The 24663-nt window shown below is 43.5% G+C and overlaps 2 protein-coding genes across 7 annotated transcripts; one reads left to right on the plus strand and one right to left on the minus strand.

Moving 5' to 3' along the window:
- Positions 1 to 217: 217 nt before the first annotated feature.
- Positions 218 to 24401, minus strand: LOC144006921 (voltage-dependent calcium channel gamma-6 subunit-like). 4 transcript variants are annotated; one of them, XM_077506037.1, is made up of 8 exons: positions 23993 to 24401; positions 23045 to 23183; positions 7118 to 7597; positions 3998 to 4108; positions 3826 to 3934; positions 3094 to 3168; positions 2266 to 2403; positions 218 to 2169 (listed from the first exon to the last, which is right to left on the minus strand). In XM_077506037.1, the coding sequence occupies exons 3-8, from the start codon at positions 7406 to 7408 to the stop codon at positions 1958 to 1960; spliced, it is 936 nt and encodes a 311-aa protein (XP_077362163.1). In that variant the 5' UTR covers positions 7409 to 7597; positions 23045 to 23183; positions 23993 to 24401; the 3' UTR covers positions 218 to 1957. The 4 variants fall into 4 exon arrangements, with proteins under 4 accessions (XP_077362163.1, XP_077362165.1, XP_077362166.1 ...); XM_077506039.1 differs by having other exon boundaries at positions 23989 to 24401; XM_077506040.1 differs by lacking the exons at positions 23045 to 23183; positions 23993 to 24401 and adding an exon at positions 9612 to 10077.
- On the plus strand, positions 12788 to 22908 carry LOC144006918 (uncharacterized). Of its 3 annotated transcripts, none has more exons than XM_077506033.1 (6): positions 12788 to 13103; positions 14729 to 15842; positions 17178 to 17898; positions 18315 to 18559; positions 20189 to 20368; positions 21169 to 22908. In XM_077506033.1, exons 2-6 carry the CDS (start codon positions 15057 to 15059, stop codon positions 21376 to 21378), a joined length of 2142 nt encoding a protein of 713 aa, XP_077362159.1. In that variant the 5' UTR covers positions 12788 to 13103; positions 14729 to 15056; the 3' UTR covers positions 21379 to 22908. The 3 variants fall into 3 exon arrangements, with proteins under 3 accessions (XP_077362159.1, XP_077362160.1, XP_077362161.1); XM_077506034.1 differs by having other exon boundaries at positions 14809 to 15842; XM_077506035.1 differs by having other exon boundaries at positions 12804 to 13103; positions 18318 to 18559.
- Positions 24402 to 24663: the final 262 nt, after the last annotated feature.

Below are 24663 nucleotides of genomic sequence, written 5' to 3' on the forward strand. Positions count from 1 at the left end.
GCCAACACAAGAAAGTTGAGCTACTCACATCCCTCATCCTTGGTCTCGCAGGGTAGTCCGGACTTGGGACTTGCCGTTCCGATCCAGTTCCAGTTCCAGTTCTTCGGGGGCTGCGGAGGGGTTCGTTCCCAGGCCAACCGGCAGAAAAAGTCGCTCCGTGTTGTTGATTAATAAAAGTGAAAAAGATGATGAAACACACACACACACAACCAAAGGAACACTTTGTTCTCATTTATCATCTTGCGCATCGACATCAAGATAATGCTCAACATGCGAAACCGCTGAAGTGACGATGACACGCATACGATATACAGAAAAAAAGAAAACTCCTTGTACTTTATATATAAGACTTCATGTAAGAGCACACAAGTGACAGTAACATTCTCTTGATCACATGGTTAGCAACACGCTAGCAAACAAGCCTTGTGCTAGCAGCTAAGCTACGACAGGCGATGATTGTTTAAAGTGGACAAATTTCACATTGAAATGGAAGCTGATGATGATTATGATGAGAGAATTGACGAGTGAAAGGAGGCAGGATTGTTTGTGTGCTTTTAAGACTTCGTGTTGGGTGCGCGGACGCAAGCGTAGACGTCGTATGCCTACCTTACAGCATCAGCGCGCCCGCCATATTGGATGTGGCAGATGCGCCCTGGAAACAAATGCAAGATTGAAAAGAAGTCCCGGGAGGTTTTGGGTTCTGAGATCAGGTCCTCATCTCAAGAGAATCGGCGAGTCCCACGTGAAGAAGATTCTAGTCCTGAGAGAAGGTTCTAGATCCTAAGATATGAGCATATTTCTGGTTCTGCATTTGTGAAGTCTGAACTGGCCTCCGTTTTTTTTGCATGGCAAAGAAATGAAAGTATTGCTTTGCCATCTTGGTACCAATGAACGATGTTGAGGTGAGTTGAGGAGTTTCATTTAAACAAAAATAGTGTTTTACCACCACCTTGTGGCATCTATTGTCAATTCTAAGCTATTTTTTTTTGCTAGGCGCAAATTACTGTTTTTTTTCTTTCTTTTCTGATCGGTTCAAATCCCCACAAACAGTATTTTGCCACATCCAATATGGCGCCGCAGACAATTGGCCACTCTTAAATATGCGTCGACGTCAGTGGCATTCATTCCACATCCTCGATATTCCACTTAAGGTCCTTGTACTAGTACACATATTGTCCTCACCGCTAAGAAAAAAATCAGCACTCGTATGCCTAGTAAGATTTTTCTCCACTACTAGTGTCATTTTTGGCCTACTAATATGCAACAAAAACTTACTAGTAAACATATGTTCAACACGAGAACCACCCCCAAAAAAGGCTTTTCACTAAACTGTGTCTGGCTAGTAAGCCCATTTAGCACACTGGTAGAATAATTGTCTCTCACAGGAAACCGCTTAAAGCATTGTTATTACAAAAACGGCCAGCAGGTGGCAGCAGAGTATAAGAGATCAACCAAGGCCATGTTGCAAAAAGCGCTTTTCCCCAATAATGATGAAACTTAGCTATATTCTAATGCTAATTGCTGCAAAATGGAAACAGATGGAAATGTACTTTTTATTCCTGATGAAAGAAGAGACTCTAAATTTTCTTTTGCTGGGTTCCGTGTTTTTATAGCAATAGAACACAATATTCTGTGGTCCTTTCAAAATCCAGTAAAACAGCCGTGAGCGAAAGGGGAAAATGGCTGCGAGTGAATGAGTTAAGATCCTTGATAACGGGTAAAGGCTACTAGTGCATGACACTTGCTTATGATTGAGCCGAGTAGTGTTACTAGTGCGGCAGACTCGTTCTCTAGTAATATTTCAGTGTTCTAGTAGGCCAAAAGTGGCATCAGTAGTGCACTGGGTTGTTTTAATCGTGAGGACAAGGTGTGCACTAGCACATAAACGATCCAGCACGAGTAGAATATCGAATAAACATCCGTCCGAGTACGCCAGCGGCGCAAACGTCCCCCGCCACTAGCTGGCGGCGCCGTGGCACCTTTGCCAGGGGCTGAAGGGCAGCGCCAGCAGCAGAAAGAGGAGCCCGCCCACAATCAAGATGGCGCCGGCGCAGCCCAGACACGACACGGACCAGGAGAAGTTGTGGTGCAGCGGCACCGAGTGGTCGCTGGCCAGGAGGGACCACAGCGCCTGCTGGAAGACCAGCAGGGACAGCAGAACCAGCACACCTGAGGGGAAAACAAAAAACAAACAAAAAAACACAAGGTGCAACCCCGGACTGAGCCAGGTGGCGCAGCAGACAAAAGGTGCGGTTCAACGCTTACCGGAGAGGACGAAGCAGACGGAGGCGGGCTTGAGGAAGAAGACTATTTCCTTGCTGAGCGCCATGCTGATGCAGATGGCGCCCATCGCCATCAGGACCACGCTGAACAGCGACAACATGGCCGACGCCACGTTCAGGCCTGACGCGAGCGAGCACGCAAAAAAAAACATTGTTGGTTTGCGCCACTGATCTGAATGTATGACTGGAAAGCCGATAGGTCAAGACTTTTGAAGTCGTGAGGCTGCCATATTGCTCCTCCCAAGAAAAGTTTCTCGCCATACGATCCGATACATTTTACATGACAGTATCCAATTTGGAGAATATTTTAGAGATAGTACTCAGTAGAAACAGCATGATTTATGGGGTTTTAAATTTGTTAAACATAAACAAGAGGAAATTTTTCAACCTGCCTTAAATACATGGATAAATTATGTCCTAAATGATGTTTCAAATCAGCACATACCGTCCATTAATTATTATTTTGCTTGTTAAAAAAAAATAGTGACCATCACAACTCCCCCCCGCACCTCCCTCACCCCACCTCCGGCCTTATACTACCGTAACTGCCGACGAGCAGTATACCATAGTTTATACAGTAGTCTGCTCGTGAGGTGGGAGGAGCAAGATGGCCGCCCTGTGACTTCAACGGCTTGCACTGGCACGTATGGGCTATCAGCTATCTAGTCATATATTCAGGTCAGTGTTTCATATGGACTTGGACGGGCGATAAAAAGCTTTTAGTCATGGGAAAGCTCGCCCCCTGGTGGCCTGGCTCAAGCTTCCAAATGGAGATTTTTAGTGGCCCAAGTCAAGTCAAGTGAAAACTAACTTTTGTGCGTGGTCTTGTGAAACATGACGGTGTTCTCGCCCGTCGTGAAGAACTTGAAGTACGTGCAGTTGGACTCTGAAAGACAAATATGCAATCACATTCGCATGTCTCGTACTCAAATACAAAATAATGTGAAACCATAAATAATTATGGTCCATTTCCATTAATTATTTGATTGGAAAAAAATCTTTATAAAAATACTTAATCAAAATACATTTTCCAAATAAAGCAACTAATCAAATTGACCTAAATATTTAACTTAAATGAAACTATATATATATATATATATATATATATATATATATAAAATATAAAACAAAAAAATATTTAAAAAATAAAATAAAATACAAATAATAAAAATAAATAAAAAATAATAAACTACAAATTAATCCAAATACAAAAAATAGTAATCAATTAAAAAATAGTAATCACATCATTATTAATAGCTAAATGAAAAATAACTAAAATAATCAAAGATTGCAAAAAATTAAATCTAAATTCTACACAATCAAAATTAAAATAATCCCCCCAAAAAATATATAATTCTACTTTTTAAATCCAAACACTACAAATAAAATGAAATAATCCAAACATGTTTTTAATTTATTAAAAAAAAAAATAATCTAAACCTACAAGTATTCCAAATATGAAGATAAACATTTCCAAAAACTTCAAATCAAACAAAGAACTATTTCAAAATATTGAAAAGTTTAAGTGTGTGCGCGCGCGTACCTCCAGGCAGCTCGGCGGGACCGCAGCTCTCTCTATCAGGATCGATGTCGGCCAGCCACAGCGTCTTGGTGCACGCCTTCCAAAGGCCAAAGTGCATCGCCGGGCACGTCTGCCGCACAGGAAGTCAGCCCCAGCACCGGACCCCCGCCACAACCCATCCTGTGTATCTTACCTGGTTGCCGTAGAAACTCTTGGGCGGCGCCAGCTCCACCCAAAACTCGGTGCCCACGCCCAGCACGGTCAAGATCACGCCTACGATGGCCACCACGAACGCCAGCTTGATCTGCACGCAGGCAACATGAAATACGGCAGCAAACGTTTTTGTTTTACGCATGCGCATTTATACAAAAACAAAAAGAAAAACGCAATTAGCAACAAGTCAGGCGTCACCGTAAAATCATATTTAGCCTTAATGGTGAAAGATGTTTTGACATCAATGCAAAAAAAACAAAAAAAAAACATAAAAAACAAATAAAAAATAAAAATAAAATACAAATACAAAAATATAAAAACAGTTTAGCAATATGTTAATGCTAAAGTTAAGCTTCTTCCTGAAATCATATTTAGCCTTAATGGCAAAAGATGTTTTGACATAAAAAAAAAGTAAATAAAATAATATAAAATAAAATAAAATAAATAAATAAAATTAAATAAATTAAAAAAAAAACGCCGTTTGGTGCGAACGCAGACCTCATGCCGGGCGGCAAAACATTTGCGCTTTTGTTGTGGCTTGTCGAAGCCAGCGGGGAGGTTTTGTTCCGTTGCGGGGCGTCGTTTTCGACGGTGGAGTCGGCCAGAGTCGAGGGGACACTGTGGAATGTTTTGTATTTAGCCGGAGCTGTCAACAGATTCCTCAGGCCAGAACCTTCTCACATCAGCAATGATCCACACCAAGAATCCACCGCTGAAAGTGATTCTGGTGGCGATGGTCACACCGCATCCCACTGTAAGGATCAATCCGACGAGGCGAATGGTGAAAGAACCCAAAACGCTCACACCAAAGAACCTGAGCCATTGAATGCCTCGGCAGAAGAATCTGTGGCAACATTCTCCAGTGTCAACCATTTGAATCTAATCGACACTCGAAAACTTGACACTGAAGATCAGCTCAAGGTTGGACTGCAGCTTGAAGGATGTGAGTATAACTCATCTCTTGCCAATGGGCAATCCGATGCGAGGATGGGTGAATCGGCGCAAGTGGACAAAGTAGAGGAGGAGCTTATCGGCGTGGACGACAACGCCAGTTGCAAGGAAGAAGTAGCCTCTCTGCTGCCGGTAAAACCTGAGGGAGAGACTGCACAGGAAATTAAAAAGATGCCCTTAAGTGCAAGTGATGTGTCTCAACAGCCACATACTGCAACAAGTGAAGAGCCGCTTCCTGTACACAACAATGAGGCTTTTCCAGATGGAAAGAAAACACGAGGATTCCTGGAAGTCGAGGAAATGCAAACCCACGAGCATTTACAAGAAGAGGCGGAAAGCAAAGAGCAAGAGATTCTTCGAAATAACAGCGTTGCCATACACGATATTCATGCCGAAGAGACGACGGCCACTTGCGCAAGTTCACAGATGAGAGTCAAACTCCCAGAACAGGAATCGGATGCACCTTGTGGCCAAACTAACAACGTGGAAGACCTTGAGCAGGGGATTGAAGTGGTTGAACAAGATCTGCGGTTGGGCAACGCGGCAGGAGATAACAATGAGACCAGAAGAGAAACGGTCGGATTCTCTCGTGAAAAACTCCCTGACGCGGACAATGAGTGGGTTGTGAAGGCTGTTGATGTCGAAGGCAAGCTCACAGGATCATCAACCGCCAAACAAGAAATGAAACCGATTGATACAGAAGAAGACGGAGAATGTGAAACCGATGAAGTTGTGAAGAAGGGCAACAATATGTTAAAAGACTCAGGAACCACTTTGGGTGTCATGACAACTCGGAAAACTGAGGAAACCGCGCTCAGCTCAGTCGGTCAGAATGGAGATGCGATTCCCGAGCCTTCATCAGAAGACGACTTTGACTCCAAACAAAACAAGATAGCAAATGAGTCTTTGGAAAAGCGCTACGACACAGAAAGCTTCATAGAAATATCGTTGCTCGAATTGGGCTTGTCGGACGAGTCCTTTGCGGAAGCCCAGACTGCGGCAAAAGCATCGGAAATCCAAAAGACGGATTCTGAGTTGCGTCGGAGTGGCTCGGACGCGTCGCGACAGGAGCTGTCCAAGTATTCTGGTGAACCTTTAAAGGCGAAGATCCAATCATTGGACAAGGATGAGAACCCTGAGGTTGAGGTGAGCAGCTTTGTGATGAACTTTGCCCCTCAGAAGTCAAGAATCGCCGTGAAAAACCCTCGCGCGAGGCCGGCAAAAGATCGGCGCTCGCTTCTTCTCAGGCCCTCGGTTGAACCTGTTGCCGCTGCACCCCCGCCAGCATCCAAAATGCCCGTCGGCGTTCATGTGTTGGGAGGCTTGGGACTCGGAATCAGACTGCCTGGGCTTGGTCCAGGGTTTCCTATTGTAAGAAAGTTGCTGAAGATGCAACAGGAAGCGGCGCTCAAACCGGTGCCAAAGATCAATGAGACCAAACAAGCTGAGGAGCCGCAAAAAACAAAATGGATGCCACCAAGACAAACAGGATTTGGAAATCCATTCATATCAGAGCTGAAGACCAAATTGAAGAAAGCCACCAAAAACTGAGATGAACTTTTTTTATTTTGTGAATAACTGGATATTATTATTAAAGATTGTTTGTGTGAAGTTGAATATAATTGCTACGATTTGTTGAAAATTTGTAATAAACTTGTCTAAAATGGAAAAAAAAAAAAAAAAAAAAAAAAAAAAAAAAAACCGGCTTCGCAACATGCTAATACTAAAGTGAAGCATCTTCCTAAAATATTTAGCCTTAATGGCAAAAGATGTTTTGACATCAATGCAAAAAAAATGAGAAATTGTCCTAATACAATAAATAAAACACAAAGAATAATCTCACATCTTTTAAAAAATAAAAAAGAAACCAATTATCCAAAGGAGTATTTTTTGTTTTTTTACGCGAATGCATAAAAAATATGTGAATGCTAAAGTCAACATTTTCCTAAAACATCAACAGTGCAAATAACCTGTGATGATGTGATTGCAGAAGTGTGCACACCCTCATGGCTCTATTCAAAATGAGCAAATGGCATTCCAACAGTAAAATGGCAAAATCACCAGGCATCACCCCCGAGACAAACTCCAGTTACTCTCGTAAGCTTTCTCTGCCTCGTGTGGTGCCGGAAGGCCCGAACTTTGACCTCACCTTCCCTTCCTGCGCCTCAGTCATGGCGTGGTGCCCAGTCCTGCGCCGCTTGTTGCCGCCGAAGGTGCTGCGGCCACTCATGAGGCCCGCCAGGCCGCCCATGCCCGCGGCCCCCCCGGCCCCGCCCCCACCGCCCTGAGCCCCGACTCCCACCGTGGGGGCGGCGGCCGGGCCCACCGCGCGGCCCTCCTCGTCCGTCACCAGGAAGGTGGACCACATCATCGGGAAAAAAAACAAAATTGAATACAAATCAACTTTCACCAACTGGGGGGGAAAAAATGGCAAAAACATACAAAAAAATACGAATGTGAAAAAGTGCGTTTACAAAAATATCCACGTGTCCGTCAAAACATCTTGCGCAAAAACGGAGACGCGCGCCATTTGGGAAGGGCAAAATGGCAGCTGGGGCAAAAGGATGACATCGATAAAAAGGGTCATGGTGATGTAATCGTCAAGGAAACGTTTGGCACCAGATGATTCCTGGAAAAAAAACAAACAAAAACAAAAAATCATCATCACAATTGCGGTCGTTTTTGTCCGTCGGGAATACTTCAAAATGTTCGCAAAGATGAAGGCAATTGAGTGTCAAGCGTGTGCGCGTGTTCCCTTTGCGAGAGAACGCAAAGTTGTTATGCGAGGGAACGCAAAGTTGTTTTTTTCGCCTACCATGTCACCTTAGCTGCGCCGTAAACACTTCCGGGTCATCTTAGTATTTCCAGGACTGGTTAGGGGATGAAATTCGGGTTTCAAACCAGGGTTAGAGTTTTTCATTTGGGTTTCAACACAAGGTTCAGTTTTCAGCCTGCTATAGAGCTTCACAGTTGTGTTTTTCAATTTAGGGTAAAGGTATCAAGCTGTTGAGTCAGTGATATGAGCGGACGCGTTTGTTTGCAATTAGTGCCTGAAAGAAATGAGCAAAGGCGAGAAGCGAGCGGTCGCTGTGGGCTTGTCGGGAGCTAATTTGAGGAAGTTATGCGAGTGGAACGTCTCCACACGCTGAAATCAAAAGCGTGCGTGCGTGCGTGCGAGCGGGCGGGCGCTATTTCGGGAGCTTCCTCAGCAGCCGGCGACCCTTCCTCCTCCGACAGACGCGATACACAACTTTCTTGACAAAAACAATTGGCTGTGCCTCAGCGTTGGGACTTACGGTTTCAATCTTGTCAGCTCTTGCATTAGCATGTTAGCACGATAGCATGCTAGCTTGGTTGTGCACAGGTGGAATGTGTCTTTGTCGACGTGATTTGTCAAATTTTGTCAACATCCAAAGTCATTGCATTTTAGGAATATGAACGAAGCAGCAAAATCTGCCCATTATGATGCCTCAAAGGAGGCAGCCATTTTGTCACTTGCTGTGATTCAGCGGTTTTCTCGGCAACCGTGATGTCATTTTCCGTCGACAACAGGTGTCTGTACAAGCAAAATGTCCGCCCGCAGATGGATCAAAACAGAAAAAAAAAAAAAAGTCATATTCCACAAACACTATCGAGAGCATGGTTATTATAGTTCATCAAAACCAATGAAAAAAAATGTAAAATTAATATACAAGAGCTTTTGCTGTTTTTTTCTGGATGTGGTTCCAAACAAAGACAATCGGTCCACTTTCATGGAAGTCGGCATATATTAGTGCTGTCAAAGTTAAAGCGTTAACTAATTAATTAATCACAAAAAAATTATCACATTAATCATTGTATTACCACAGATTAATCACACTATTAATTTTGACCGCAGATGATCCTTTTTATTCAACAGTGGATGGTTACATTAAAGGTAGCTGTTGCAGTTTGAGCACATAAACATAACTACATGCATTTAAGTAAAGCATTTAATAAATGTTTACATATGTCATAGGTCATTTTTTCCCCATTGTAAATTATGCAAATAATTAATTGATTAGAAAGAGCAAGATGAGCATGTGCAGCGGGCAAAAATGTTGGGGGGAAAAAAGCTTTTTTAAGTCAGTGATTAATCATGATTAATCAAAATTCTACGACGTGATTAATCTGATTAAAAAATGTAATCGTTTGACAGCTGTAATATATATATACACATATAGATATAAGATGTAATATAATTCCTGAATGAATGATGACGAAATATAAATATAAAATATTATATATATAAAAATATAAAATATATATATATATATATATATATATAAATATATGAAATAATTACTGAATGAATGAGGATGACGAGCAAACATCAATCATACCAATTAATTTGATAAATTGATTAGTTGCCGATTAATCACTGCACATCTACTACGGTATATACTAGCAAACTGTTAAGTATGAACTGCTTGCCAGTCAATGTTGACGCTCACATTTGTACTCCCTGAAGCTAACATGCTATTATTATGTCATCGTGTGGCTTTTCTCCAGCATGCAAAACGCCACACAGATTCGAACCCAGAATCTCAAAATGTGAGGCAAACATGCAACCCACACAACCTTTTCTTTGCAATTTCAGGCAGCAGGAATGAATGCACGTTTACCCGACGTGGAAGTGCGCCGGCCGGGCATCCGACAAGGAGGAAGCCAGCGATTAGAGCGGCGGCAGGCGGCGGCGGCGGCGACAAACACCCTGTGACATGTTGGGAGCCTGAAAATATCTCCGGCGCTTCCTCCAAATATAGGCCAGCCCAAAGCTGCCTCGGGGGACCATAGCTGACAGTCTGGAATGCCGCCAGTCGGGAGGCCACTACCACCGTGTACGTTTCCCCTACACCCGCAGACTGGACCACCGTGAGCACCCCCACAAACACGCGCACACGCACTCAAGAGCGAGTGGCAAGGAAGTCGCCAGTGGTAAACTTGAACTTGCAGGGAAAAACAAGCAAGGTCAATCGAGCAATTGCTCGAGTTAATCGAGTCACAAGTCAATTCGGAATATCTGCTCAGTCATATCCAAAATTTGTCCATTATACGCTCAATGTTGCAATTTGCATCAGTCACTTGCATCATAATTACAAGTGCAAACGATTCATCCACAGCTCATTTGACTATTAAATTCATACTAATTATGTTGATCATCGATGAATTGCTAGTGAAATTATCATCCTCTCAAGAGGAAATCTTTTCCATTTTTGCCGATTTTCCGACAAATATTACGGACCATACCAGGAACTGAATCAAATTTATGCTGTTGCATTTTCTGCAACGTCAATTTGAAATAATGTCCTGTTTTTTAATATCGGGTTGGAAATTAAAATTTGCTGTTTTTATCTTATTCATCAATTAGTCACTAAAATAAGCAACACAATCGATTAATAAAATATTTGTGTCCACATGAATTTGTGAGCATTTAAGAGATGAATTATCCCCAGATACAAGCCGCCGTCATTTACACGATTTTTTGCTTTAACTTGAGAGCAACAATTTGAGATACAAGCCATTGCCCAGATGTTTTTTTTTCTTAATTTTGCTTCTACTTGCGAAAGATTTGTGATATATCGTGATCGTGATGTTTTTGCTTCCACATGAAAGTAAATATTGGCTGATTTTTTTGCTTCAACTTTCAAACAAAAATCTCAGATACAAGAGAGCCAACTTTCAAGACATGAGGGGAAAGGGAAGTTTTTCAAAATAAAAGATATCGCAGGAACATTTTTTATTTTTTTTGCTCTGATTGGGTGGGTAGCAAAAAGTGCAGTCATGGAACAACTTGAACTCGTGTCAAAAGGCACCACTGGATTCTCAAACGGCTCCCGCAGAGCTCCTAACACGGCCTTCACTAATTATGATACGGAAACCTCATTTCTGCTGTTAACGGGGGCATTTTCTTGCTATTGTTCATGAGCGTTGCTGTCATGCTTGAAGTACAAGTCCATTTCGAGAGTTTTTGTTATGAGAATGGAACAGGACGCTCATCGAAATCCAATTCGCAGACGACTCGCCAGTTCTGAATGACGTCACAAAACGGGCACGTACAAGGATGACTAAGTCATGCAACTGGACTCCCATCCAGCTCGACCACGAATATAAATGTTGACGTTAGACACGTAACTTTCATTGTGTTCCCTCGTAAACACTTGCAACTCAACAATGATGTTAACGAGCTGCTGACCTGCTTTTTGTGCATGTGTATGGGAGAGGGGGGAAGTGGTTGTGTGTGTGTGTGTGTGTGTGTGTGTGTGTGTGTGTGTGTGTGTGAAAGTGAGTGTAAGTCTATTTCTGCCGCCCACCTGTTAATGACATCAGAGCTGACCCCAGTGGGGGCGAAGGAGGATAATGTTTGTGTGTGTGTGTATAAGTGCAAGTTGTGTGTAGCAGCTGATCCAAGCAACATTTGGGGTTCTATTTCGCCCCTCATCAACCGCCAGATGGCGGTGCTGAACAGAAACCTCAGGTGTTGGGTCTCAAACAAGTGTTAGGGGTTTAAATGAGCGTCGGGTGAGGTTTTTACAGGAGGGTTTCAAAATTGAGAATAAAAGTAAGGGTTACAGGATCAGATTAGAGTTCTAAACAAGGGTTAGAGCAGGGGTGTCAAACATCCGGCCCGGGGAAAAAAAACAAAAACAAAACAAAAAAACAAAACTTTTTTTGGCCTGACCTGGCCCGCAAATACCGAAAATATGTGTATAATTGACGGTAATTAAAAATAAATAAATAAATAATTATATACAATGATTTTACTAGGGATGTAACGATAGCCAAACATCACGATACGACATCACGATATGAAGGCCACGATACGATAATTATCACGATATTGTGGGGAGGTTGGAGATACGAAAAAAGGTCAAATATTATATAAATATAATGTAAAAAAAGCGGTTACCAAAAAAAAAAAAAAAACGGCGTGCTTTTGTACATTACAGCAATGCATATAAACAACCTACAATCTCTAATAAGACTTAATATTGAGTCACTTGCTTGCTAGTGCACATATTGAGTTACTCCACATATTGACTTGGTTCACAAGCATATTAAATTCCCCTTCATCTGACCAATAACGAGGATTTTAAACATAGAAGGGCCAAAATATGCCTTATGTAAATTAAACTTCACTTAAAAAATAGCCACCAGAGGGTGCTAGAACTGCACAAATGGAAATCAACCAGACCTTTTTAAAAGATGGGCTGCTTTTAATATCGTGACATGACGGCGATGATATATGTGGCAGTCTTAATATCGCGATACGATATCACGATATTGCCATTATCGTTACATCCCTAGATTTGACCAATCCGGCCCACTTGGTAATATATTTTCCTCCATGTGGCCCCTGAGCTAATACGAATTTGACACCCCTGGGCGAGTTTCAAAATTGGGTTTCAAACCCGTTTCCAATTGCGTTGGTGCGTCTTACAGGCCGTGCTGAGGCGGAGCAGCAAGTCGACATGCAGTGACAAGTGTCGTCCAACAGGGAGCGCCAACTTGAACTGTTGCCTGGGAACAGGTCAGGTCACGGGTCAAAACAGCAAGACGTCACATACAACTGGACATGACGCTGTCAGCAATTAAAAACAAGACAATATGGCAATGCTTCACATTTGCTCAACCATGAAGCAACAAGTCAATTCGAACGTCAGCACAGTACACTAGTAGTTTGCAAGATCGGCTAGCATCAGTTTTTTCTCTGCCTACAAAAACATGCTAGCATAGCATGTCAGCTTCGTTTAAGACCATTTGCCTGCTATCTGGCCACCGTTTCCTTCCCAGCATGGTTGAGGCTGAGCACACAACACACACGCGCACAAGCACACGCACACACACACGGGCCCAAAAGGTGAGCAAGAGATAAATTTATCCCGCTCAAGCCTGCAATCCTCCTCAAGCTGATCAGCGTTGCGCAGGACGGATTGACGAGCCGCGAGCAAGCGGGGCAAGCAGGCATCAGGATCGCTCGTCTGGACATTCAATTTTGTGCAACATTTGCACATAAAAAAAAAAAACAACAACAACATTGCAGATGTGACTGGAGTTGCCTTTTAGTTGCTGTGTGCTGTTGAAGCTCCGAATTCTACTTGCTGCGCGTCAACAACGTGAGTCTGCATCTTATGGGAACTCGGAAAACTTATGTTCATGGGGCATTTTCTTTTTCTTGAAAAAAAAAGAATTAAAACATGTATGTGCAATATAGAGAAATGTTTTTTTTTACTCATCAAGTAATTACATTTTGTTTTGAAATGTCATAATTGATCATTTATCAATTCATTTATTATATATTAGTGAATTTACCATTTAATTTTATATTTACTTATTTAATTTTATTTATGTAAAAATATTTTAATTGTTATAACTGACCATTTAATTTATTATATATACACAGTAGATATATAGGCTATATAGGATATATAGGAAATAAAGGCTGGTGTGGAATGGAATAATGGCAGATGATTGATGGATGATTTGAGTTTAAAATCGTCAGTTGGATTGCTGGATGGACGATTTGTTGGAAGGATGGATCGAGATATGGATGGATGGATGGATGGATGATTTGTTGGAAGGATGGATCAAGATATGGATGACGGACGGACGGATAGATGGATGATAGATGATGGATGGATGATTTGTTGGGAGGATGGATAAAGATATGGATGACTGATGGATGGATGGATGGATGGATGGATGGATGGATGGATGGACGGACTGATGGATGGATGGATTGATGGACGGACGGATGGACGGATGGACGGATGGATGGACTGATGGACGGATGGATGGTATGTTGGAAGGATGGATCGGGATATGGATGGATGCTTTGCAGGAAGGATGATTGAGATATGGATGGATGGATGGATGGATGGACACATGCATGGATGGATGGATGGATGGCCCTGCCGCTCCCCCAGGGTCAGCGGATGAGCTCCTGCTCATTTGCTAGCTTTGTGAGGATAAGCTACAGAAAACGGATGGTCAGTTGGACGTTTGGATGGACTCATCCAACACTAAGGCAGGAAATATCCGTGAAGTTGTGTGGCGCTCGCTGTTCATGTGCTAGGCCGCGTGCCTCAGCGGAGTATCATGTCTGCTAAGTCCGAGCTATTGTTGTCTTTAAGTACCAGACAGCGGGGCTGAGGCTCAGATTAGCAACCTGAGCAGCAAGCGCCTCGTTAAAAGGCTCTCAGGGGTCCGAGTGTTTGTTGTGCTTATCGTTGACATTTTCCCATGACCACCTTGGATACCAGACGCAAAAGTACAAAACTAGCAGTGGAGGTCGTTTTGTCAATCGTTTCCATAGTGTTGCACAAATTTTTAGAGTTAAGAGCCTTCGCCTTGGTTGATTGGTTACTTTGAAGATGGCTTGCAACAAAAATGTCATGCAATAAAGATATGGATGACTGAGGGATGGATACACTAAAGCAGAATGAAAACCTTCACAACGAGCTTGGAGTAGGCGTGGAAAATGTCCAACTGGATCTGGAGCCAGAGCTCCTGACGCACTAGGCCACACCCTTCCTAAAGTCACACAAATACACGGAACAAACTAAAACCCTCAAATCAAGGTATCGCTGCATGAACGGAATGTGTAATCTCATTACTCTGCTTGTTGTACTTGAAGTCTAAACTTTACTCCTATCACCTGGCTTTGCTATCGGCCCGAGTCCTCTGATCTTCTTGAGCTGTGCATAAACACTGTATCTTGCCGTGTGTGTCCTGCATGCAGGCGATCGTGCTGAGTCTTATGTTGGAATCTGATGGTTGGAGGTCAAACTTAAATGGATTAATCTTGGCTGCCCAACACAGGACATCCTCTGGTCCAAGTCCGATCACCTGGCTGGAGAAGGCCCAAAAGTTTGTTCCAGGCACAGCGGAAGGATGTCTGAAGATCTGTGTTAAGCACCATGCAACACTGGACGCTGGACCACGAGGACTTGTTTAAGGGATACTTAGACTATTCCTGAACGGATGTTGATGTTTTGTGAGGGGCGGTGTCGTCAAGTTCATTTTTGACACATTTTATTCTTCAAATCCAAATCCAGCGCAAATGATCCATGGTGTTGTTCCCCGTAAAGAGAAAGCCTCTCAGGGCCTTGAGGTCAGTGGTCAAGGAGTCATTTGGACTCTCATCAAACATGGCGAGCGACATCAGCCATCTGGGCCTGGAAAGTTTGTCCGCCAAGCACCTAGGCGGCACCACCTCTGTCATCATCCTCACCTTACGCTCACTAGTTATCTGCTACTTCCTGTCTTGCTCTGAAGCTTCGGCAAGCTTGCTCGGCATGGAGCACGACTATGGCACCAGCCCCAAATTTGTTTGCATTCCCATCCCCCCAGAAGCAGACCCCAGCTGTTACTCTCCACCCAGCGTTCCCCACGGGCCGAGCGTCAACGGCCACGCCAACGGCCACGCCAACGGCCACAACAGCAGAATCCTGATCTCGGATGAGGCCAAAGCCACCATCTTGCACCTCCGCGAGAGTCTGGTCAGACAGAAAGAGACCATTCTGGACCAGCGTGAAACCATCAGGGAGCTTACAGCCAAGCTCACCTTGTGCGAGGGCTTTGGTGGCCACCATAGCAATGGTCACCACGACAACCACCACAACAACCACCACGATGACCATCATGACAATCACCACGATGACCATCATGACAATCACCACGACGGCCACTCTTCACATCACGGGTCCTATCATGGCAGCGATCACCACTTCTCCCATGGCAGCCACAGGCCGGACCCCCATCACTGGGATTCGCACAGCAAACACGGCTCCTTCTCTCCAGAGCAGACCGGGAAGACCCTGCAGACGCTAAAGGAGCGTCTGGAGAATCTGCAGGTAAGTCATGGGGACACATGACACCTCTACCTTAGTGATTCACAGAAATAGTTTCTTGAGCTTGGTCTTCCGTCGTCTTTAGACAAGGAGCCAATTGCAGCAAAAATTTGGTCATAACCAGGAGAGACACAATGTGGTCACACCTGTTCCTCAGGACACAATTTATACAGACATTCATGTTACCTATGGATGCAATCTTAAGGCTCAGTATGTAGCTTCTGTAAGAACAAATAGACCTTCAGGACACCTGGGTATGTGAAGCTGTGAACCCAATCTGGATTTCTGGGTAGTTACTTGTCTGTACTAATAATACAATCTTCAAGACACATAGGGAAAAATGAGCTCCAGTGATGTGTGGATGGTCTCAAGTTCTGGGTCAAACTTGAAATGCTCTTAAGAATGTGAAGTGGGATATTTGTTGTTCAAGGTTAGTTACCCACCCAAGATCAGTCATCCCAAGCTCCTCTGAAGCTCCTCAGGGAAAGCCTTTAAAAGGCTTCTTCTGAAAGTCTGCCTGTCAGCTTAGGTGGGCTCAGGCAATACTGTCAATAATCTGCTTGGAACCCACCTAAAGGTGAGGGGCAAGTTTGAAGCCAAGCCAGGATTGACTCCCCACTACGTCGCTCCTCTAACAAGATGCCCAGGTTGCTGTCCTCCCTGAGGGGCGCGAGCCAGCGCCGTATCCAATTAGCTTCATCCCGCCTGACGAGGCTATTAATCGCAGTGTAAACTGGCAAGGAACAAAGCCGGATTTTCAGGTGAGGAAGATGAGGGAAGGCCACAGAGGGGAAACAGATCCATCCATTTTCTATACTGTTTATCCTCACTTATGTTGTGGGTGAACTGGAGCCTATCCTGGCTGATTTTGGGCGAGATGGGGGGTACATCCTGGACTAGTCACAGGTCAATCTCAGGGCACAACTAGACAAACAACCATTCACACCTTACATTCAAACCAATGGACAATCTCAAGTCTTCAATAACCCAAAGCATTTTTGGGATCTGGGAGTAAGTCAGACTACCAAGGAAAAAAGTTTTGCCTAAGGGCACATCGACTGCAGTCAGGAAGTAGACTAGCATCTCTTCAAAAACTAGTTTCCATTCTTTGCTTTTCTCTGCAGAGATTCAAATCATGACCACTGGTTCTGTAAGTCTTTACACAAAAACTACTGCCACCAGTATTATAATTGGAAATGTACAGGAAGGCCTCAGCATAGGTACAAACCCTGAAACTCAAAACTGTGAGTCAGACAGGAGAACCAAACTCTTCTTCTTGGTCTTTCTTAAACTTAAAGACAAAGTGAACTTTTCAACTCGGAATGTTTGTATGTGCAGGCTCGAAACTCCTCCAGCTCCTACTCCAGCTCCTTGCGAGAACTCCTCCAGCGCAAGATCAACGCTCTGGAGGAGCAGCTGCGCAGTTACTACAGGGACCACCATGATGACCACCACGACACCCACCATGACAACCACCATGACGACCATCACCGTGACAACCACCATGACGACCACCACGACAACCATCACGACGACCATCACGACGACCATCACGACGACCACCATGACGACCATCACGTCGACCATCACGACGACCATCACGACGACCATCACGTCAACCATCACGACGACCACTACCGTGACAACCACCAGACTGATCACCACGACGACCACCACCAAGACCGCCATGGTAACGGTCACCACGATAACCACCACAGCAGCCACCATGGGAGCCGTCACTTCAACCACCACAGTAACCACCGCAATCGGCATCACGATCCTCACTACGACCACCACGACTGGCACAGTAGCGGCCGACATTCCAGCCGTTACGCCAACCATCATAACGACCAATACAGTCACAACAGTCACCACAGTGATCACCACGACGACCATCACCACGACGACCACCACGAGGATCATCATGACGATCATCATGATGACCACCACCTCCCTCGACGACTTCCTTTCAGCAGCAAAGAGACGAGTGCGCGTAATGGCGGACACGGCAAACTGGAAACCGTCCTCAGCCAGTTGCACCACGGCCACTCTGAGCACGGTTAGCATGTTTACATTACACATGCACTCCTCACAAAATGTTCATCATGTCTGAATTTCAGATGACATTCCAGGATGATCATAATTGCCCTGTAATATTTACAGGTGAACTGAATTAGACCAATTCTGAAGCTAGCTACAACGAATTAGGTTTTGGATTCACAATGGTACCTAGACTTAAAAGTTTAAATCGTTATGTGAGGGGATTTGGCCACTCTTAAGTCAAGGTGCCACTGTATATAGAACTGTAGTTGAACACAAATGTTCAGAGAAAATTGCAGAGCGATACTTCATATATATGCAAAAAAAAAAAAGAGAAGTGGGCTAGAGTTGAACCTTGTGGTACACCTCATAGCTAAATTCAAATACAGGCTCACAACATGCGTGTATGACAAAATGTGAACCGCCCGGTGTCAGCAGGAGGCCACAAGAAGCCGAAGAGCTTCCTTCTGGACTTCCCCATGAGGACCAATTACATGTACGCCAGGATGAAGCGCTCCCTGGCAACCGAGCTCTTCGCCTTCACTGTCTGCTTGCGCCTGAAGGCGGGCGCCGGCCCCGGTGTGGGGACACCCTTCTCATACGCTGTGCCAGGCCAGGCCAATGAGCTGGTGCTCATTGAGTGGGGCGCCAACCCCATGGAGCTGCTGATCGATGACAAGGTTGTCTTATCAAAGTGGTGGGCTTTCAGTTTGTCCCATCCAGCTAGTCATTTTCTATTGGGGCCATTAGGGTCACGGGTGAGCTCGACGCCATCCCAGTTGACTTTGGGTGAGAGGGGGAGTACACTTCGATCTGGTCGTCAGTCAATTTTAGAGTATCGACAGACAAAGCAATGGATTGATCCCCAGTCATTATCAGTAAAACTGTACAGGCAGACATAGCCCTGATCGCCATTCAATCAATGTTAGAGTACATACAGACAATGAACTGGTTGTCAGTCATGGGCAGGGTATAGCAAGATAAACGGATGGGTCCCCACACAATCATAGGGAGAACATACATACATATGAGAAGGGGGTGTGATTTGCAAATTAGCCTCATCCGGTCATCTAAGACGTTGACTCTTTGGATTATTCTGCGACTGTGTTTAACTTGCTAATCTTTCATTCTAAGAAGCGGCAGCATCTTTTCACCAAACGGAAGGCGGGTAGGGTGTTAGATTTTTTTTTTCACCCTCCCGTTTGTCGCTTCGGTAGAGCTCGGCCGACGAACGAATGCAGCGATTAATCCTTTTAAGCCTAATTGATTGGCCTAATTGTTTGTCAAGAGAGTCATGTTTGTCTCAGGCTGGGCTAACGAGGACACACACACACGCACGCACATGCGCGCTCCCACAGGAACATTGGACTCCAAGCAGCCTAGATGAGCACCTAAGCTGGTTAGCCGCTAAATGCTAGCCCATAACAGACTCAACTAGAAGCACTGAATTGATTTGACAGTTTCGTAGCGCTAATAATGTTGCGGTTGGCAGTCGAGGAAGCTTCATGAGCTAACAGAATGCTAATCAATATGCGAACAAAAGAGAAAAATTTAGGCAGCCATATTGATGAGAAGGCAGAGACAGGCCTATGGAATGCTAAGAAATATGCTAGACCAACAGGCTAATAAATTTGCTAACACAATGCTAATAAACATGCAGTTAACGTTCATGAGAATGGACGATAGTGCAACAAAATCACAAGAAATATGGTAAACCTAATGCTAATAAACATGCTAACAAATGAGTGAAGAATTGTCCCAGTGTGACACAATCAAACAGTAATAATAATTAAAAAAAAAATGGTTCATAACTATATAAAATACAACGAACACATAATTGTCATGTTGTCAATCAACTATTTAGAACGCTTAAGAGCTGATGGTATGAACCATCAAGTATCTTTTAGACTTCTCTGTCTTAGAAAAGCGACAAAACGCGAATAAAGTTGCTCAGTCGATACTACTAAAAATGCTAATATGCTTACAGCATAAGTAAGCTTGTATCATGCTCAGATTTGCTAACAAAATACTATTAAATATGCTAACATTGTTATAATAAAAGTGCTTGCAATTATGCTAACAAATGGGAACAGTATATTCTCACAGAATGCTCATAAATGTACTAACAAAATACTAATAAATACGCTAACAAAATGCTAACATTGTAGTAACAAATGTGCTCGAAAATATGTTAAAAAAAATAGTAACGTATGCTAAAAATGCTCATATAGTCACAGAATAATAAATTTGCTGACCAAATGCCAATTAACATGCTAACTTCTAATGCACTAACTGCTGTGTTACGGCAGGCGGTGACGCTGCCTGTCACGGTGAGCGACAGGAAGTGGCATCACGTGTGTGTGACGTGGGCCACGCGTGATGGCGTGTGGGAGGTCTACCAGGACGGGACCAGGAAAGGATCGGGTCAGAACCTGGCGGCCTGGCACGCCATCAAACCAGGAGGAATGTTTCTTCTGGGACAAGAGCAGGTGAGACATGTTTTACTCTCTCGCTTATAAATTGCCAAAAACCAAATATGCCAACAAAATATTTTAACAAAATGCTAATGTTTTAATAAAGGTGATTACAAAAAAAAAAGCTCACAATATACTCACAATATCCTAATAAATGTGCCAAAAAAGTGAATATGCAAAAAAAAAAAAAAAAAAAAAAAAGGCTAATGAATATCCTATTAAAATGCAACTAAAACGCTAACATGGTAATAAAATACTGTACTAATAGTAGATGCTAACAAAATGCTCATAAATGTGTTGTTAGTGTTGTCACTGACATTGGCTATTAATATGCTTACACAAGGCTAATAATTATACTAACGTGATGTTTAAAAAAAAAATACAAAATGCCATAACAATGCTAATAAAGATGCTAAGATCTTGCTGATATGCTAAATGTGCTAATATAACAGCAATAAATATGCTAACAAACTGCATTACCAGTAAATTAGCTAATAAATATGTTTTGACTTGCAAAAATAATGCTAATGAATACATGTATGCTTATACTATGCGAATGTTGACAAAATACTAATTATGCTAATGCTGAAAACACTAATAAAAACATGTATGCCAAGATAATGCTAATACGTATGCAAAGATATGAATAAATGTGCAAACAAAAATCATATGTTTGCGAAAAATTCTATTAAGTATGCTAACATTGCTACTAAATTTGTGAAACATTCTATTATAAATGTGCTAACAATGCTAATAAAAATGTTAGCTACATGCTAGCAGTTGAGTGATGCGTATTGTTGTTTTGTTTTGCGCAGGACACGTTGGGCGGCCGCTTCGACGTGACACAGTCGTTCACGGGCGAACTTTCGGACGTGCACGTGTGGTCGCGAGTGCTGACGGCGTCCGAGATCTACGGGCAGGCGTCGTGCGGGGCCCGACTGCCGGGCGACGTGGCATCGTGGGAGGAAGAAGGCGTGGAGCTCCACGGCGGCCTGGCCGAGTTCCCCTTTGACCCCTGCCACTGAGGTCCCAACTTGGTTGTTTTCCAACTCTGGGGGGGCGTGATCCCGGTGGACCGTGCCTACTTCCTAATCTGACACCCGCGCCACCTCATGTAGCTACTCAGTCCTCATAAACTTGAACTCCTCCACTGTGAGGTTGGGTCGCTTCCCTGAATTGGGTCAAGTGAGACAATTTGCACAATGAGATTGATTTGAGACGGGACGGCGTTGTGGATGTTATTGTTCAAAGATCTAACACCGGCGTTTGGTTGTGTGCGTGTAATTGGATGAGCTGATTGCGCAAGTGGCACAAGAGGCGTCCGCCCGCTCGGCGCAAACCTTACCTCAACGTGTCACTGCGCTAATGGCCGACGCCCCCTCAGCCACCCATAAGCTTACGGCGGAATTTAGCAACACCGGTGATGATCCCACCTAATTCTCTGCTCACACACACATGGACACATGCACACTTACACACGCATGCACACCTTTGCCGGCCATCCAACCAAGGCGAAGGATTACGTGTTCATCTACTAACTGGTTTTAGCTGCACTTTAAACATTTTATAAGGTTTTGTACAAGTAACAAATCCTTTGGTGATTTTCCATGACCGGGATATAGCTCTGCTTTTTCTTGTTGCACTTATCACCAGGGGTGTCCAAACTACAATCAAAGCACTATTCTTGTCACAATGAATCTCCTCAACTTGCCTTCATGTAGTTCCTTGTCAACAAAAATGCCACAAGATGGCGGCAAAATACAACTTGAGGGCCGTTTATGACCATTGTTCATTTATTTTAGTGGACGGCAGCATAGAGTAAACACTATGGGCATCAAAGTACTACACATGTCAAAATGAAACTCCTCAACTTGCCTCCATGTAGTCCCTTGACAACAACATGCCACAAGATGGCGACAAAATACAACTTGAGGGCTGTTTTACGAGCATCGTTCATTTTTTAGTGGACGGCAACACACAGTAAACCCCTGCTATGGGCGTCAAAGCACTACACATGTCAAAATGAAACTGCTCACGTTGCTTCAACAAAGTTGAACGAGATGTGCGGCTGAGTTTTTCAGTGAATAATAGCGGTTCAGTTCCACCTTGGGGGGGGTTGATTTTGAGAAGAAAAAGTTTGGACATGCCTGTGTTATCCTTTCAATCTTGTTGCCATGGTGATAGTGTTTGTTTGCATCAGGACCACATCTCCAGCTGTAAATAAATAATTGTGTTTTTATTGTAATGCCAAGTGATGCTAATAGAGGGCCAAAAGACAGATGCATGTTCTTGTTTTTTTTGTTTGCCGCTGCTTTTTGACAGAAGAAGCTTGAGGAAAAAAAAAAAAAAAAAAAAGACTCACTCCTCCTAGCCTTTGGTGCACACCTGACAGCGTCTTTATATTTATATTATTTGTGTCTTTGGCTGTAAATACGAAAAATAACTGATGGTAACGTACAACAGTGAGTTGAGTCACATGTAAGCCAAATCTTGTAAACCAAGGAAGACATTTGTCAGTGGAGTCAACTTTGAAATAAAAGCCGCATTTGAACAATTTTCCTCCCTTGTTTTCCTGGAGCGCTCAGATTCATGCTTGCAGTACTACCAGGGCACACCAGGGGGCGCTCAACCATAATGACATGTTCCTCTATCAGTCGATTTATTTACACTTGGTTACTTGCCACCACTGACCTGCAGCCACTGCTTGTAGCAGAAGATTCTGGCGAATCGTTAGGCCGAATTCAAAGCCGACCGGCGACCGCGTGGGCCTTCGGCTTCTTGGTCGTCGTCTTCACTCTTGACATGACAGACGCGACTTCCATTGGCTCGTCTTTGTGGAGGAAAAAGAAGAAGGGCAAATTAATGTTTTGTTGTGTCCTCCTGCTCTTGGCAGACTTTCGCTCGTAAAATGCACATCTTTGAATGGAAATCATGATGCTGTGTGGTCTGTACATGACCTCACACTTGTAGCTGGTGTCGCCACTAAATAAAAGAAGTATATATCTGGCCACTGGACATCGGGACAATTTTTAATATTATAGTCAGCTTGCATCCAGACTACGTCGTCTTTGTTTACAAACAGGAAAGGGGTCAGCTCAGTATGTCAGCTGACCTATGCAAGTCATTTTATGAGGCTAACATGATTGACATTTAAATTGTTAATTGACCCTTTCAGCTGACGTCACCGCTTAGCTCCCACTGCGCCTCCTGGAGGGCAAACATACCATAACAAATGAAGCTTGATTTTCGGCGAGTGTTTTCATTAAAAGGTGGGAAATATGTCAAGTGTCACAAAAAAAACGTCCCGACTAGGACACTACATTACCGCGACTCATTGAAACCAGTCATTTGGAGCCACTAACTACAAAAAAAATGAGTTTGTTGTTGGCAAAGTGGAAGTGGAAGCTTAAGGTATGTTGTTTTTGGTTGAAACAGTACATCAATCACTACTTTCATGGTGTAAATTGTCATTCATTTAATCGTTTGTGTCCGGATATACTCGTCTTGCTGTATATCGAAGTCTTCAAGCTATCTTAGCTTGCTAGTTGCTAACAAACAGACCGCAACGTGTTGTGATAATCGTATTAAATCATTAACTTTTTGTTCAAAATTACTTGAGTTGAGTTGCTACTCACTTACTTTGCTTGGCAACAGCTGCTGTTGGTAAAAGGGACCAAACGTTTCTCCAACTTCGGCGGTTAGTTGCTGACTGAGCGGATTTTTCGCCACTAACTGCACTTGACCCATTTTAACACGATATGACATCAAATGATTGACGAAATCTTTCAATTACACCTGTCGCGGCCGGACCGGCGACGGCTAATGCGCTAATTGCTCGCTGATTTAGCTAGCGAGCTAAACTATGAATGTTACAACATTCGAGCGGCACATAAACGATTGTATCTGTCTGTTAAATGGCACTTTTTGCGTGATGAAAGTGAACAAATGCCCCCCCCCAAAAAAAACACAAAAAAAACTGAAGAGGACCAAGCACGACGCTAAAGGGGGGGAAAAAAGCCGCCTTCTTTTATGTATTCTTCCTGCTGATAGTCCTTTGAGAAGACAAAGTGGCTTAACAGCGCCTTAGCGCCACCATCTGGACTGGAGTGGCAATGGAGTGAAAGCGCAGGAATACAGTACTGCACATGAAAACAGCAGTGGTCAGCGATTTTTGAAGTGGCAAATATTTCTGGCTTGAAACATTTTAAAAACATTTGTTAGTGACAAACTTCATAATTGATAATAAAAAAAATTATATGACACTTTATTTCTATGAAATTATTCTGTTGACGTTTTCAAATGGTCACTTC

This window comes from Festucalex cinctus, chromosome 19 (assembly GCF_051991245.1).
Source record: "Festucalex cinctus isolate MCC-2025b chromosome 19, RoL_Fcin_1.0, whole genome shotgun sequence".
NCBI classification, from domain to species: Eukaryota; Metazoa; Chordata; class Actinopteri; order Syngnathiformes; family Syngnathidae; genus Festucalex; species Festucalex cinctus.

Excerpts from the sequence above, each read along its gene's own strand:
- LOC144006921 (XM_077506037.1), bottom strand. The coding sequence starts at position 7,408 with ATGTTTTTGCCATTTTTTCCCCCCCAGTTGGTGAAAGTTGATTTGTAT. Across the intron at positions 2,404-3,093 it reads TCACAAGACCACGCACAAAA|GCCTGAACGTGGCGTCGGCC; the intron begins GTTAGTTTTCAC and ends CGCTCGCGTCAG. Across the intron at positions 2,170-2,265 it reads CGTCTGCTTCGTCCTCTCCG|GTGTGCTGGTTCTGCTGTCC; the intron begins GTAAGCGTTGAA and ends TTTTCCCCTCAG.
- LOC144006918 (XM_077506033.1), top strand. The coding sequence starts at position 15,057 with ATGGTGTTGTTCCCCGTAAAGAGAAAGCCTCTCAGGGCCTTGAGGTCA. Across the intron at positions 18,560-20,188 it reads AGCTGCTGATCGATGACAAG|GCGGTGACGCTGCCTGTCAC; the intron begins GTTGTCTTATCA and ends GTGTTACGGCAG. Across the intron at positions 20,369-21,168 it reads TTCTTCTGGGACAAGAGCAG|GACACGTTGGGCGGCCGCTT; the intron begins GTGAGACATGTT and ends TGTTTTGCGCAG.